This window comes from Lissotriton vulgaris, chromosome 11 (assembly GCF_964263255.1).
Source record: "Lissotriton vulgaris chromosome 11, aLisVul1.2, whole genome shotgun sequence".
NCBI lineage: Eukaryota > Metazoa > Chordata > Amphibia > Caudata > Salamandridae > Lissotriton > Lissotriton vulgaris.
In genome coordinates this window covers 546,692,880-546,708,458 of record NC_141699.1, presented here as the reverse complement: position 1 = coordinate 546,708,458, position 15,579 = coordinate 546,692,880, and the positions used below count along the sequence as shown (strand labels likewise).

The 15,579-nt window shown below is 45.4% G+C and overlaps 1 protein-coding gene across 3 annotated transcripts in view; it reads left to right on the top strand.

Moving 5' to 3' along the window:
- The window catches only part of GINS4 (GINS complex subunit 4), an 82,829-nt gene extending 70,374 nt beyond the window's left edge, over positions 1-12,455 (top strand). For 2 of the 3 annotated variants that reach the window (XM_086943602.1, XM_086943603.1), the window contains exon 8: positions 11,535-12,455. In XM_086943602.1, the coding sequence (XP_086799728.1) occupies positions 11,535-11,631 (97 nt within the window). In that variant the 3' untranslated portion in view covers positions 11,632-12,455. The remainder of the gene's footprint in view (positions 1-11,534) is intronic. The other variant, XM_086943604.1, reaches the window with a different exon arrangement.
- Positions 12,456-15,579: the final 3,124 nt, after the last annotated feature.

The window sequence follows — 15,579 nt, the reverse complement described above, 5'->3', positions numbered from 1 at the left end:
ATGTATAGTGCTATGAAGTCCTAGCCTGTAACAAAAGTACTGTGAATATGTAAGTCATTGTTTAAAAATTGTACTACACACAGCATAAGACAGGCTACCACAAAATTATTTTATTAGTTTAAGATAAACCAAGTGCCTTCACAGAACACATATCAGTAATAAATAATTTGACTGTACCTATTGAAAACCTATTTAAAAGTCCTATTAATGAAACGTTTTCCAGAACTCAACACTCTTACATTATCTCTCACAAAGAATACATATGTCATCATGAAGCCAGGGGCGGCTGGTGACATTAGAAAGTGGTGAGGCGTAAACTAATTTGCATATTGCACCGCAGCGAGCGAGCGAGCCCGAACCACCTTGCATCTATCCATACATCATTCATGCATCCACCCACCCACCCACCCACCCATCCATCCACCCACCATCCTGCATCCATACATCATTCATTCATGCATCCACCCATCCATCCACCCTGCATCCATCATTCATTCATTCATTCATGCATCCACCCATCCACCCACCAATTCTGCATCCATCCTGCATCCATCCATCATTCATTCATGCATCCACCCACCCATCCATCCTGCATCCATCCATCATTCATCCACCCATCCATCCATCCTGCATCCATCATTCATTCATTCATGCATCCACCCACCCATCCATCCTGCATCCATCATTCATTCATGCACCCATCCATCCACCCATCCATCCTGCATCCATCCTGCACCCATCATGCATTCATGCATCCATCCATCCACCCATCCTGCATCCATCCTGCACCCATCATGCATTCACGCATCCATCCACCCATCCATCCACGCATCCATTCATCCATCCTGCATCCATTCATCCATCCATCCTGCATCCATTCATGCATCCACCCACCCATCCATCCTGCATCCATCATTCATTCATGCACCCATCCATCCAGCCATCCATCCACCATCCATCCTGCATTAATCTGCACCCATCATGCATTCATCCTGCACCCATCATGCATTCATGCATTCACCCATCCTGCATCCATCCTGCACCCATCATGCATTCATCCTGCACCCATCATGCATTCATGCATTCACCCATCCTGCATCCATCCTGCACCCATCATGCATTCATGCATCCATCCACCCACCCATCCATCCACGCATCCATCCATTCATCCATCATCCATCCATTCATCCGTCATCCATCCTGCATCCATTCGTCCATCCATCCATCCTGCATCCATCATTCATACATGCATCCACCCACCCATCCTGCATCCATCATTCATGCATCCACCCATCCACCCAGCCATCCATCCTGCATCCATCATTCATTCATGCATCCACCCATCCACCCATCCTGCATCCATTCATGCATCCATCCATCCACCCATCCACCCACCCACCCTCCCACCCATCATCCATCCGGCATCCATCCATCATTCATGTATTTTTATGACCATATAACTTGCACACAGCTTGTCAGTGTTCAATACCAGTATCGAACCTTGTACTCCAGCGCCAATGATACATGATTAATATTAAGTGTCTTACCAACAAACTGCTGCAACCTGCCTGGGGGTGCGAGTGCCTTCTACGCCTACCTGTTTCACCGCATTCTGGTTTCCTCCCTGCCGCCGCTCGAGTCTCCCTCGCGGCCGCTGGTTGAAGGGAACCACAACTCCCAGCCTGCCTGCTATCTGACCCGGAACACCTTCCCTGGGGTCACCGCGCCCGGAGGCGCTTGAAATTCCCGCCGTCCTCGGTGGAGCGGGTGTCTTACCAACAAACTGCTGCAACCTGCCTGGGGGTGCGAGTGCCTTCTACGCCTACCTGTTTCGCCGCATTCTGGTTTCCTCCCTGCCGCCACTCGAGTCTCCCTCGCGGCCGCTGGTTGAAGGGAACCACAACTCCCAGCCTGCCTGCTATCTGACCCGGAACACCTTCCCTGGGGTCACCGCGCCCGGAGGCGCTTGAAATTCCCGCCGTCCTCGGTGGAGCGGGTGTCTTACCAACAAACTGCTGCAACCTGCCTGGGGGTGCGAGTGCCTTCTACGCCTACCTGTTTCGCCGCATTCTGGTTTCCTCCCTGCCGCCGCTCGAGTCTCCCTCGCGGCCGCTGGTTGAAGGGAACCACAACTCCCAGCCTGCCTGCTATCTGACCCGGAACACCTTCCCTGGGGTCACCGCGCCCGGAGGCGCTTGAAATTCCCGCCGTCCTCGGTGGAGCGGGTGTCTTACCAACAAACTGCTGCAACCTGCCTGGGGGTGCGAGTGCCTTCTACGCCTACCTGTTTCGCCGCATTCTGGTTTCCTCCCTGCCGCCGCTCGAGTCTCCCTCGCGGCCGCTGGTTGAAGGGAACCACAACTCCCAGCCTGCCTGCTATCTGACCCGGAACACCTTCCCTGGGGTCACCGCGCCCGGAGGCGCTTGAAATTCCCGCCGTCCTCGGTGGAGCGGGTGTCTTACCAACAAACTGCTGCAACCTGCCTGGGGGTGCGAGTGCCTTCTACGCCTACCTGTTTCGCCGCATTCTGGTTTCCTCCCTGCCGCCGCTCGAGTCTCCCTCGCGGCCGCTGGTTGAAGGGAACCACAACTCCCAGCCTGCCTGCTATCTGACCCGGAACACCTTCCCTGGGGTCACCGCGCCCGGAGGCGCTTGAAATTCCCGCCGTCCTCGGTGGAGCGGGTGTCTTACCAACAAACTGCTGCAACCTGCCTGGGGGTGCGAGTGCCTTCTACGCCTACCTGTTTCGCCGCATTCTGGTTTCCTCCCTGCCGCCGCTCGAGTCTCCCTCGCGGCCGCTGGTTGAAGGGAACCACAACTCCCAGCCTGCCTGCTATCTGACCCGGAACACCTTCCCTGGGGTCACCGCGCCCGGAGGCGCTTGAAATTCCCGCCGTCCTCGGTGGAGCGGGTGTCTTACCAACAAACTGCTGCAACCTGCCTGGGGGTGCGAGTGCCTTCTACGCCTACCTGTTTCGCCGCATTCTGGTTTCCTCCCTGCCGCCGCTCGAGTCTCCCTCGCGGCCGCTGGTTGAAGGGAACCACAACTCCCAGCCTGCCTGCTATCTGACCCGGAACACCTTCCCTGGGGTCACCGCGCCCGGAGGCGCTTGAAATTCCCGCCGTCCTCCGCGTCGCGGGACGCGAGCGGGACGCCCGGACTAAGCCCGGACAAAGGGCGGACAGTCTAAGACAGTCCAAGACTGGCCACGACTGGACTGGACCGGGACACTAACCTCAGTCGCACCGTGAGTTACTTGTCGTAGTGTTTACTTGCTTTTGACTGTGTATACGTACGGGGCTGTTTTGCTATCCTACCCTGCCCCTTTGATTAACCATGTCAAAGCGGAAAACACCTGTTACCCCTGCCAATACTATGGAGAACTATTTAGTACACAGAGTGACTAAAATAATCAATGATCGGCGGTCCTCCCTAGGGCTTAATGATTCCCCTCCCTGTGCTCAAACAGAAGTGTCTTGCTTAATCGATCTGGACATAGAAGCCATGAATCTAAGTGACGCTGAAAACGTGGAAATTGTTGTTTCATCTGCACTAAACACTTCCATAAATGTTCCACAATCTGTTATGAATACTGAATCACTAGTGGTTGATGAACCCAACCTGCACTGTAATGACTTAGTGTTAGTTGATGGCAGTATCACTCCGCCAACACCAGTCCCTGCCCCAAGAGCAGTTAAGAGGTCCACTAAAGTTCCCACTAAAAGGCCAGGACTACGATCAAATAGTAAAAAACCATCAACTCCGCCTAACTCTAAACACAAAAATGTAATTGACGACATAGTAGAGGAAGAGAGTTGCACTATAGATTGGGATGACTTGTTGTCGAACAAATTTATGGGCATGTTAGAATCTAGGATTGTACGAATAATTAAACCACTCATATCGAAAATAGATCACTTGTCCGATAAAGTACACAAACTAGAGTCCTTACTAAAAACAACAAACGACAACATGGGGGACATCCCTAACTCAATCATAAATAAAATAGATGAGCTTCAGGAAAATATGATTGAGAACGTAAAAGCTACACCTGCACCAGTGCAGTCTGGTGCTCTTAGTGCCACAAGTGACCTTACCAACCCCACTGTTGTAGTTCCCCCCCCAACAAAAGAGAATGGTTTTATATCTGACTCCCACCTTGATCTAAATCCTGTCGAGCTGATAGTGGAAGCGTCACCTCTAGTGTTAGTACTTGCTAATGTCCCAATATTGAAAAAAGATCAGATTGAGACCCCAGACTCCCTCCTAAACAAATCATTGCAGTGGCTAGGTAATAATATCCAAGCAACTCCTTGGGGTAAAGAAAAGTTGTCCGAGGACTTGCTATCAGCAAGAAGAGTTAAGTGGATAGGGTCTAAACCCAAGAAATTTGCCGGGGATTGTGTGGTATTAAATTTGAAGGGTCCAGATGTATTGCCAGACATCCTACAAAATATTCTCCCACCCCAACGAAGAACGGCAGAAATAGTCCCGCTAACGTTAGACTTCTTCTATAGTAGAAGAGGTCTACTAGCAAAACCAACTATCCTTAGAACCAAGTGGTCAGTGGTTGGATCTAGAAGGGATAGGGGTGGTACTAGCGGTGACTGGGGGTTAAATTTGGATAACTGCTTTTCGGCTCTATCTGATTTAAACGAATGCGATTGACTCGAAAGCCACGATCTAGCCTCTCACATTGGGCCGTTGCAGCAAAAACACACAGGAGAAGGAAACATAAATAGCTCTAATCTGGGTAACTTGAATATAGAGAAAAATAAATCATCGCACTTGACATGTAACAACCCCGTTCTAAAAGCGTTAAAGATAGCAACTGAAGTTCATACATGTGCTACTGGGGTTGGAGAGTCTGAGATTAGTTCAAGGGATGGAAAAAAATCTTTATTAGAAGTGTCAATTAATGCAAGCGATCAGAAGGAAGATCAGCTACTAGATCAATCTAAAACTAATATACTATCCCTTGTATCATGGAACATTGCAGGCATAGCAAGTAAGATAAACACACTGGAATGGGCTGAATATATTAATCAGCACGATATCATTATGCTGCAAGAAACCTGGTCACTTACCCCAACATTTAAAGTGGGATATTTAAATTATTATATCCCGGCAATTAGAAACCGCCTCGGACGCCCCTCCGGAGGCTTGTTAATTTGGGTACGACAATCTCTAAATGTCATCATAACACAACTATCAATACCATCAAATGACATTATGGCCCTTACTGTCAGATGGGAAAATGGCCAAGAGCTCAGCATCTTTAACGTTTATGCTAGGGGAGTGTCTAGGGGACAAGCTTCTAACACTTTATCAGTCTTAGAACAAAACATAGAATTATTACCACCACAAAATCAATTAATAGTAGGTGGTGACTTCAATGTAACCTATGAGCCCCTGGGGGAAGAGGACAGGATTCTGTCCGAGGAAGAGGATGCCAAGTGGGGAATCCCACAGTTGGACTTGCCTGCCATTAAAAAATGGACTAATGTGGCAATCCAGTTAAAAAGCCTCTGTTTAGCCAGAGGGTTGAGAGCGGCAAACGGGCGCTCGCCTTCCGATCTAGTAGGTAATAACACGTTCGACAATGGGCGCTCATCTAGCAGAATCGATTATATATTAATAGATGTAAAATTTTGGAGCAAAATGCTAGACATGGTTGTAGAACCTAGACTAGAAAGTGACCATAATCCCTTAAAATTAACCTTCATTTTCCACCGCAAGCCTTCATCGCACCCTAAGGATAATGGAATGGTGACGCAGGATGTAGTATGTTCCAACAACCAGCGCCACCTTAAATGGGGAATGATGATAAAAGATAATATAAAATTAGAGGCACTTAAAATGTTAGTGGTAAATGAAGTAAACAATATCAAGTCTAAACAAGGGATGTCAAGCTTCCAAGATTATATGATGGAGGCCCACGAAAAACTTTTTACTGAATTGCAAAGTTTTTTTATCAAAAGAGTAGATTCCGGTAAAGAGGGTAAAACCCTACAGAGACAAGGCTGGTACGACAAAAGTTGCAGATTGGCACGACTTAATTTGAGTTCAGAACTAAAAATCGGCAATGCAATAGGAATTAGGAGAGCGAGAGATGCATACAGACAAGCCCAAAAAAAGGCCAAGAAACGCTGGGATGAAGAAGGGTGGCAGGAATTGAAGGAAGCTTGCGCTGCCAAGGACTCCAAGCGCTTTTGGGCTATTGTAAAATGGGAGAGGGGAGGAATAGCTGCCCAGCCACAAAATAATGTCCCTATTAACAAATGGACGGAGTTTTTTAGGCCACAGTATGCCCGCAATCCGGTCCATGCTTGTGCCCAACATCCGCCATCTATTTTCTTCAAAAATCAAATATTTGATGAGAATGATGTAACTAAAGCATTGGATTGCATAGCAGGAGGAAAAGCGCCAGGCATGGATGGCATCCCGGCCGACGTATTTTTGTCGGACCGGAATACGTGGTGCTCATATTTTAAAATGCTGGCTAATGCTGTGGCAATGGGAGGGGAAGTGCCCCACTCATGGAAGGGAGCAGAAATAATCCCCATATTTAAAAAAGGAGACAAAACACTAGCTCAAAACTACAGACCAATAAGTCTCATAGACACAGCGCAAAAAGTGATGGGTCGCCTAGTTCAGAATAAGTTACAACAATGGATTGACGACAAAAATATACTATCCCCTTATCAGGCAGGGTTTCGCCCACTGACTAGCAGTGTTGACCAAGTTCTCTATTTCTTAACAATTTATTGGAGAAATGTCACACTCAAAAAGGGATCGCTGTACGCAGTCTTTGTAGACCTAAAAGCAGCCTTCGACCTAGTCCCCAGGGAAAAATTGTGGCAGACCCTGGCTGATGTAGGTCTAAGCCAGGAACTCATTACCCTCCTTGTCCGCCTCCATGACAATAACTTTGCCAAAATTAGATGGGGCAAGCAAGGTGAAACCACAGATTCCTTCCCAGTAGAACGAGGAGTTAGGCAAGGCTGTGTGCTAGCGCCAACACTATTTTCAATTTATATTAACGGAATTGTTGACCACCTAATGAAATCCCCAAGTGACGCCCCAATTATAGCAGGTCGCCATGTCCCAGTTCTAATGTTCGCGGACGACACGCTCCTACTCTCACGCACTCCGAGCGGTCTCCAGAAAGTGGTTGACGCCTTTGGGGAATTCTGTGATAGTAGAGGACTTGAATTGAATACTACTAAAACTAAATTCATGTGCCTAAACTATCAGTCCTCTTTCAAAGGAGTAATTAAATACAAAGGCATCCCTCTAGAGAAAGTGGACGCTTTTACCTATTTAGGCATCACCATGCAAGGAAACATGAACTGGCAATCGCATATTGATAATACTCTATTAAAGTTTAACCAGCTCGCTGGTGCAGTAGCACTGAAACATCGTAAATCATTAACAAAGCCGGTTAAATCTGCACTAGAGATATACAATATGAAAGTATTAGGTGCCTGCTTGTATGGGTCTGAACTGTGGGGGTTCTCAAATCTGAGAGAATTGAGTTGTGCAGAGAACAGGTTTTTGCGAGGGCTAGTTATGGTCCCACAAAGCACACCCATGCTCACTCTGAAATTGGACCTTGGCAAGAAAAATATTGAGGATATAGCCAGACTACGGCCACTCCTATATTGGAGGCGCTTGATGGTGACCCCAGAGCTGGGCCATTATGCTGAAGCTTTGAAGGATGTCATTGAGTTTGACCGATTCCACTGTATCAAATGGTTAAAAGAACTCAAGGGGCTTCTTGTATTGTTAAAACTGGATCATCTATGGGGAAATTATGATGTGGCTAACTTTCCATCGAAAGCAAAATTGAAAGAACTGTACTGGGAAATGGTGTACACAGTAATGTTCCGTAAAGGTTCCCAATCAGCACTGGCAACTCGCTTCTGGGATATTAAAATGTATCCGTCGTGTGAAATATATTGGGATATAATAGAACGCCCTTACGATAGGAAATTGTATTTCCAATTCCGCATTGGAACCTTACCGGTAAATGCTTTTAAAAAGCATTGGTCCCCCATGTGGGATGATCATTGCTATTCTTGTAAGGACCAAATTGAACATATTTCCCACCTGCTGTTTTGTTGTCCACAATATGCTACCCCCAGACGTAAATGGCTGAAGCCAGTGTGCCAAATTATTGGCACACGTAGTCAATCAACAGCCTTGAGAATACTTGAATCGGATTGCTCCACACTTTTTGTAGTTGCCGTAGCTAAATTTCTTGCCTGGGCATGGTCAATACGCACACGCACTTTAAAGACAAATGTTAATGTATTATGAAATAGTGTTGTCTTAAATTTTCCTATTGCATTGTATGAATTGTCTCTTTTTATAGAAATGATCTGAATTTTAACCGTATTGTATTTATCATGTAATATTCGGCTGTCAAAATGTTTAATATGTGTTTTAAAATTATTTTTAAATATAGTATTTATTGTATTAGGGATAGGAAGGATGCTTTTATGACAAATGTCGAATAAAGCTTTACAAATTGAAGAAAAAAAAAAAAAATGTTTTTAAAACCTGTATTTATTCGACACCAATTTCACACCTTAGTTGGAACATCATTTTTATTTGTTTTTTAAAATATCTATTTAACACAAAAGTAAGTAATGTATACATTTTTATGGCTCGATAAGAGGCTCAAACCTGGTTTCCCAGCACCAAAGTCAGCTATGTATTGACCAGCCAATCCTGGCGCTGTATGCAGCGCCAGGATTCCATCACTACCAAGCTCAAACAATGCCCTCACATCTCCATATCCTTTCTCTGTAATGCATTTTTTGATATCGCTACTCATACCAGTGTAGGGTGTCAGAGCACTTTACAGAGGCAATTAATCATATTAAATCAATCTATAGGAAATGTTACATACAACAATTAGGATTACAAAGGGTAGAAATAACTTGTCATCCTTACTAGTAGGTAGTATATTATAAGAGTGTTTGGTCTGGAAAAACACAAACTCAGGATTTATGACATACCACAGAAGTTGGGGTTGCTTTACTGGTGAGAATGTATTTCTGACCCAAAGAGCCATTTAGGGACATTAGGATATATCACACAGTTTGTATGCAGCTTTTTGACAATTCATAGGTCACTATTAGGTATATAAGCACTATAACATATGAACTGCAAGTAACTAAAGGATCTCTGTGACAAAAGCAGTAAATCACTTAGCTTTCCACATAAAATATAATTTAGTGATCTGCTTGGTACACTTTCTTTGCAGAAGCCTCATTAACTCTCTGATTACTTTGATTAGTCAAAACCGCCATGACAAGAAACTCCAATCTCTCTCTAGCAAGAACATTAGTCACCAAGTTATCTTTACATTGTTATTGCTGCCTGAAAACTGCTGCCCCACAAGGAACTCTGCAGCAGGTGCTTTTAAACTAATAAGTTATTTCTAAGCATAGGGCCCTCTATTTAAATTTAAAAAGCATAGGCACCTCTGTCACCACATACCCTGCCCTCTGTTTAAATGCAGAGGTCCTTTCTGGTGAGCCGTGGGGAGTTTGGAAGGAGACCAGCAGGATGGTATTCTGAAGCATCAGGTGATGGCAGGGTGCTTGCAATAAGTCTAACCGCTGACAATCTTTGAGTTAGTGTTATAACCCATCGTTCTTATGACCATCATGTCATCTCAGATTAGACCCAGCCATATGGAAATCGGTCTTGACCCTACTCCAGTAGGAGCAATCCAACCTGAAAACCAGATCATATTATTGCAAGCATTCCTCCCATCATTGTTTGTGTGTTTGATGTAACACCCTAATTGGCTGTGCCCAGACGTGGGTCCTTTGTTCTCTGCCACTGGAACCAAGCTACACCCGACTGAAGAGCCCCATCAGTTATGGGTTGTTTGTGTTCCGGTTCAGAGAGGACCTGGCTGGGAAGTTCGGTGTGGACTGTTCTTATTGGAGAAGGATCAAGACTGATTTGCATATGGCTGGGTCTAATCTTAGGTGACATGGTGGGCAAAAGAATGATGGGTTGGAGTGCTACCCATAGCGTTTGTCATGGGTTAGATTTATTGCAAGCATCCTCCCATCATCTATTGTTTCTTTCTAGTTTTAAGTACACCTACTATGAGACGTCCATACTGTTCAACTAAAATTATATGTAGTAGCATATGACTTCCTTGTTTAGAATGCAGTATGTTTTCTGGTATGTTTTGCTCTGCATTTATCTGACAAAATTGTCAGTTCCAGAATGCAAAGAGAAAGCACATTACATAATAAATACATACACTGAACATACAGTTACTTTCGTACTGGGACAAGACCACATCAACCTCACTGACCTGGTCTGTGGCTGGTATGGAGGACAAAAATTAGCAAAGCTGCTGCGTTGGGGTGGAGCGTTCTCTCCTTACTATGGCCTTCTCCTCCCTTGCATTGTGATGATCATTCCTGTTAGCCTCCCTACTGACTTTGATCTTCCTGGAGGGCTCTTTACTGTGCACAGGTCAGCCCTTGGTTGATTACCTCAGAACAGTGACCAGCCTGCTGTGTGCAAACCTCTCCCCATGCTTGCTTCGCCTTACCTGAATTTTCTCATCTAGCTCTTTTGCAGAAGCACCAAGTGGGAGGTGAGAGGCTTGATGGGAGGGCGGGCAGGCAACTTTTTTTTAAAACTGAGACGGAAGTGGGGCTTAGGAGAATGTCAATTCATCAGCAGGAGGTTGAAAAAAAAGTGAAATGAGGGTGGGACTTCTGCATGACTTTTGAGCCCATCTGAAGTGTTCCGGGCATAGCTGCTCATCCATGCGGAGGGCTGACTACGAGTACATTACTCCTTGACACAGCCTCGCATGCCTGAAGCTGCCTGGCGCTGTATAAGCAAATACTCAGTGGAGTCCGGACCAGTGGTGGCTCCTCCGCTAAGGCGGAGGAGATAACTCAAGGTGGTTATTTTATGTTTTCTTGCTGCGGTAGGTTCGCGGGCGGGCTGCTGCAATGACAGAGGAGCAGGGAGAGGAGTGGTTTTCCCACTCAAAGTGTGCATGAATGTTTGGCAGAGCATCTCGGGCCAACCAAACATTCATGCGCACTTTGCATGTTCTCCACTCTGGCTGCATTGCAGCCTGCGTGGACAACATGCCCAGGCTCCCATTCCCTGGCTGACTACTAACCACGGCGCTCCGACCAATCACAACCCTGCATTGCAGCTTTCTGATTGACTCAGGGGTGCTTCCTGTTCCGGCCCCAGGGGAGGTACGGTGACAGACGGAGGAGAAACATGGCATCAGGTAAATGATTTTTAAACCCCCCTATACTCCTGAACCCTGATCCGTGCTGGCCGCCACTGGTCCGGACTTGTCTGGATTGGTCTTAATGGTGGCAATTAGCCATATTTTAATGAATCGTGGAGGTCTTAGTGGTAGGGTCTTTAAACCTCTGTCTCCCTCTTCATTATCAGGGCTAACCCCAAGTCAGTGGCTCCTGGAACATTTTGGAAAAGCTGATTTTTTTTTTGTCTTTCCAGAGAATATGTTATCGACCTGGAAGAGGGATCCCAGCACCTGATCCGCTACAGAACCATTGCTCCTCTGGTGGCCTCCGGGGCTGTGCAGCTCATCTGAAAGCCTATGGTCTCAAACAAGTGTCAGTCTACCCTAAGAGGCCCTTCTTCTACCAACCCTGAAATAAACTGTCTGCTGTGAGAATCTCTCCTTGTGCCGAATTGAAGGGGCCTTGCATGTGTACCCAAAACAGCTTTCCACCTGTCATCTCTGAGATGTCTTTGGATAAGAGCACATTTAATCAGGCTGATTCTTTCCCCGACCTATAATGGAGTGGAAGCTGTGATTACACATTGTCTACTGAAGACTTTGGGGCGGACACTGCCTGCTGCGGATGCTGGAGTACAGTGGCTTCTCTACACACTGGACGAGGGCACTCTGCCTGCTCTGGGTATTTCTTGAAGTAAAGCGGCTTGATCTGGCTATCAATTGAGAGCATGCTACATACTGTGACACTGTTATTTAAATCGGTTTTTAGGTGTATGTCCTGATGGCAAAAGGTCTCCATGCTCCAGCCGCTCTCCTGCTCTTGATAATGACTCAACATATCCAAATAAAAGTATATTTTTGCTATTTCAATGTTAATGTGATATGACAAACTTCCAGAAAGTAGGAATAGACGTAGCCAGTCTATTGGTAAACCTTATATTAATAATGGGCCGAAAATGCTTGAATGCCTTATTGGCACAATGTTAGGGGAGACTACACAACTATGCATACTGCGAGAAAACCCATTAACCTACTTCCTGCCACAATCGGCTGCAAGCTAACAATGGGAATTTACCCCATCTACAACGATGGACTCTTAGATCAAACTCCTGGAAACCATGGAGCTAAAGCAACTAGGAACTGCAGCACCATCCTGGAAATGTAACCAACCGTGGCCAACTGTGAGTAAACCCTGGAAAAATAAACCCTACTCTGACCATGGGATGGGAAGCTTGCAGCTAACCATGGTAATGTACGGCTCTAAAACCTCAAGAACTGCAGACAGATCCCAGGATAAGGCCCAATTTTAGTCTTAGACATCTCTAAGCAAATGTTGACAGGCCATTCAGCTAACACTACCTAGCTGTAGGCAGACCCCCGGTGTTCAACCCAGCTTCAGCTTTGTGCAAATGTAGAACGATCCATGGGAAACGATCTGCTCCAGCCATGTGCAATGTAAGGCATGACCTGAGAATACCCTAAGGTTTTGAGCAGCACTACAATCCTTTCTGGGGGTGCTTTATGGACCGACCTAGCTAAAGAATGCATTGGATATTTATCTATCTCTCCCACATGTACGTTGATATACTTAAGGTGAACCTTAGGGGGTTTTAGAGGTAATCAGTTATCTTGTGGAAAGAATAGTGGGTTAAAGGGTTTTCCGTGCTCCTTTCTAAACTGTTGGATAGAGGTTAGTTTTGAGTAGAGATTGTACTAGTCTTTACATCTGGAGATTTTGATTTCTGATTATTAGTGGGATCTGTGAGGTCAGAGTCTCGTAGAGTGTTGGCTCCAAAAGATGTGGGTGTGTCCAGAGATCATTCACTTCTTGGCTACAGTTTGGCTACTCTCTGTTGGTCTTCTTATACCCGAAACTGTAAGTTTTGTATTTAATGCATGCTCGAATGTAGAGCCCGTGTCCGTTTCTTAAAGGCTCCTTGTGAGTAATTATACAAAAAAAGGCTTGAACAACTACTGCTAAAATATTTACCTTACATAAATACCAATAAGTATCAGTCTACAAAAACTGCTTTAAATTCCTAAATCCAGCCAAACCCACTTGCCACCTATAGTAGGACTGGCTTAATGTATTTATTCTTTGTTTTTGAGTCTATATTCAGTTGGTTTTGAAATAGTATTTGAGGTTGCTACACTTTCGGGGTGTCATTTCTGCCCGGTCAGCGCTCTAGGCTCCAGGAACACCTATTTAGGTGCGAGCTGGAGCATATGCGCAGCGGTCCATGCTGTTGGGACTCTAAGTGTTTGTTTTAGCCAGTAGGTGTACTGCTGCGTTTCCGCCCGCATTATTGCCACTTTTGGGAGTCTGTACATTTTAAATGGGATGTTTTTCGCTTAATTTTAATTTTGTGTGTCTGAATTGAATTACGCTTTTGCACTTTCCCTTACCTGCTTCTTGCACAGTAGTTCTGGTCTTCCCTGGTCCGCCACTGCGTCAGACGATTGATGCGGAGGGAAGACCACAGTTGCTACACTGCCGGGGCATTATTTCCGCCCGGTCAGCGCTCTAGGCTCCAGGAGCACCTATTTAGGTGCAAGTTGGAGGGTGCGGGTGCGCCACTGGCGCGTAGCTAGCGGCAAGCCCGTCTGCGCCTGGCCTGGGCCTAGGGACAGGATCCCTGGCCCAAATACTAAATGCAAACCTAGTACAACCTATTCTAGGGAGAGCGTCTTTTCGCTTGGTTTTCCTAGGGGCACGAGATGCCATCAATTTACATGTGAAGAGCTGTTGGGACTAGAAAGCCACCAATGTCCAGAGTGCCTTCTCAAAATTCACAAGAGTTGTAGGGAGAAGATGAAATTTGATAGAAACCTGAATAGTGTTAGCACACGGAACACAGAACTTCAGCTATCGCTTATCAATGCCAGGTCATTGATTAAACATAGATATGAGATAGCAGATTTTATTACTGACAACAAGTTGGATATTATGTTTGTTACGGAAACCTGGGGCGAAGAATCATCCGACCCAGATTTTAATATTGCTGTACCCTGTGGGTATAAAGTCTTCTGGCATGATAGACCTATAAAAAAGGCGGAGAAATTAAATTCCACTATTCAATTCTACCTGCTTCGGATTGCAAAGCTCTGCTTTTCAATATTGGTGTATCTGATAAAGAAACATTTAAAGGATTATTCATTTATTGCCCACCAGGTGCAAGAAGTGGATTTTTGAACAACTTATCTCCTTTGCTTGAACTGTGTATCCAATCTAGATATTTCACCTTGTTGGGCGATATAAATTTTCACTTGGAAATACTAGCTGATAAAGAGACTCAGGAGCTTCTCGACATTACATCTGATTTAGGACTACAACTGCTAGTCCAAGGCCCTACACATCAAACACGACATTCCCTGGATGGAGTGTTTACTAATAATCCAGCTATCTATCACATCTGTCCTTCCTCTCACGTAGTCTGATCACCACGCTGTTCTATTTCGATATGACTTGCCTGGATTCAAAGCAACTAATGCGACAAGTACCAAGCTTAGCAGGAGAGCTTGGCACAATATGGATTTAGGCGTACTAGAAAGCCAGCTAGTGCATAGTCTCCCGGATTTGGAAGTAGAGGTTTCAGCTAGAAGTTATACTTCTTGGCTGGAATCCAATTTTGCTCAATTAGCACCTGTCATAGTGGCTAACAAAATTAGAAAGACTCCATCTGCACCATGGTTTTCTGAAGCTCTTAGATCAGGTAAACAAGCCTGTAGGAGGCAAGAAAGAGCCTGGCGTAAAAATTACGATGCAGTTGTGAAAGAGCATAAACTAATGTTAGCTGATAATAATAAAAAAAAATAATAATCACTGAGAAAAGCCAATATTTTACGTTGAAGATAGAAATGGCGGATAACTCAAGTAAGGAGTAAACAGCCTGACAACTGTTAAAAAGGATGATTCTGCCAACTGCACTCAAGATTTCTGTAACACACTGGCGCAGGCGTTTAAATCAAAGGTTGATCTAATTTATGATCAATTTGCCTTGTATACACTTAGCACTAATGTTACAGAACAGGAAGCTAAGACCATAACACCACTCTTAAATTTTACCCCTACCTCCCCAGTGCAAATTGCCGCCCTTCTGTTAAGGACAAAATCTGGCTCTCCGGATGATCCCCATCCTCAGAGGATTCTACATAATATTAGCCATATTATTAGTCCTCCGCTATCTGGCATCTACAATCAGATGCTCTTGCAAGGAATATTTCTAACAATGTGGAAACAGGCCTGCATTTTACCATTATTAAAAAAACGAATCTAGATACATCGGATCCGGTCAACTA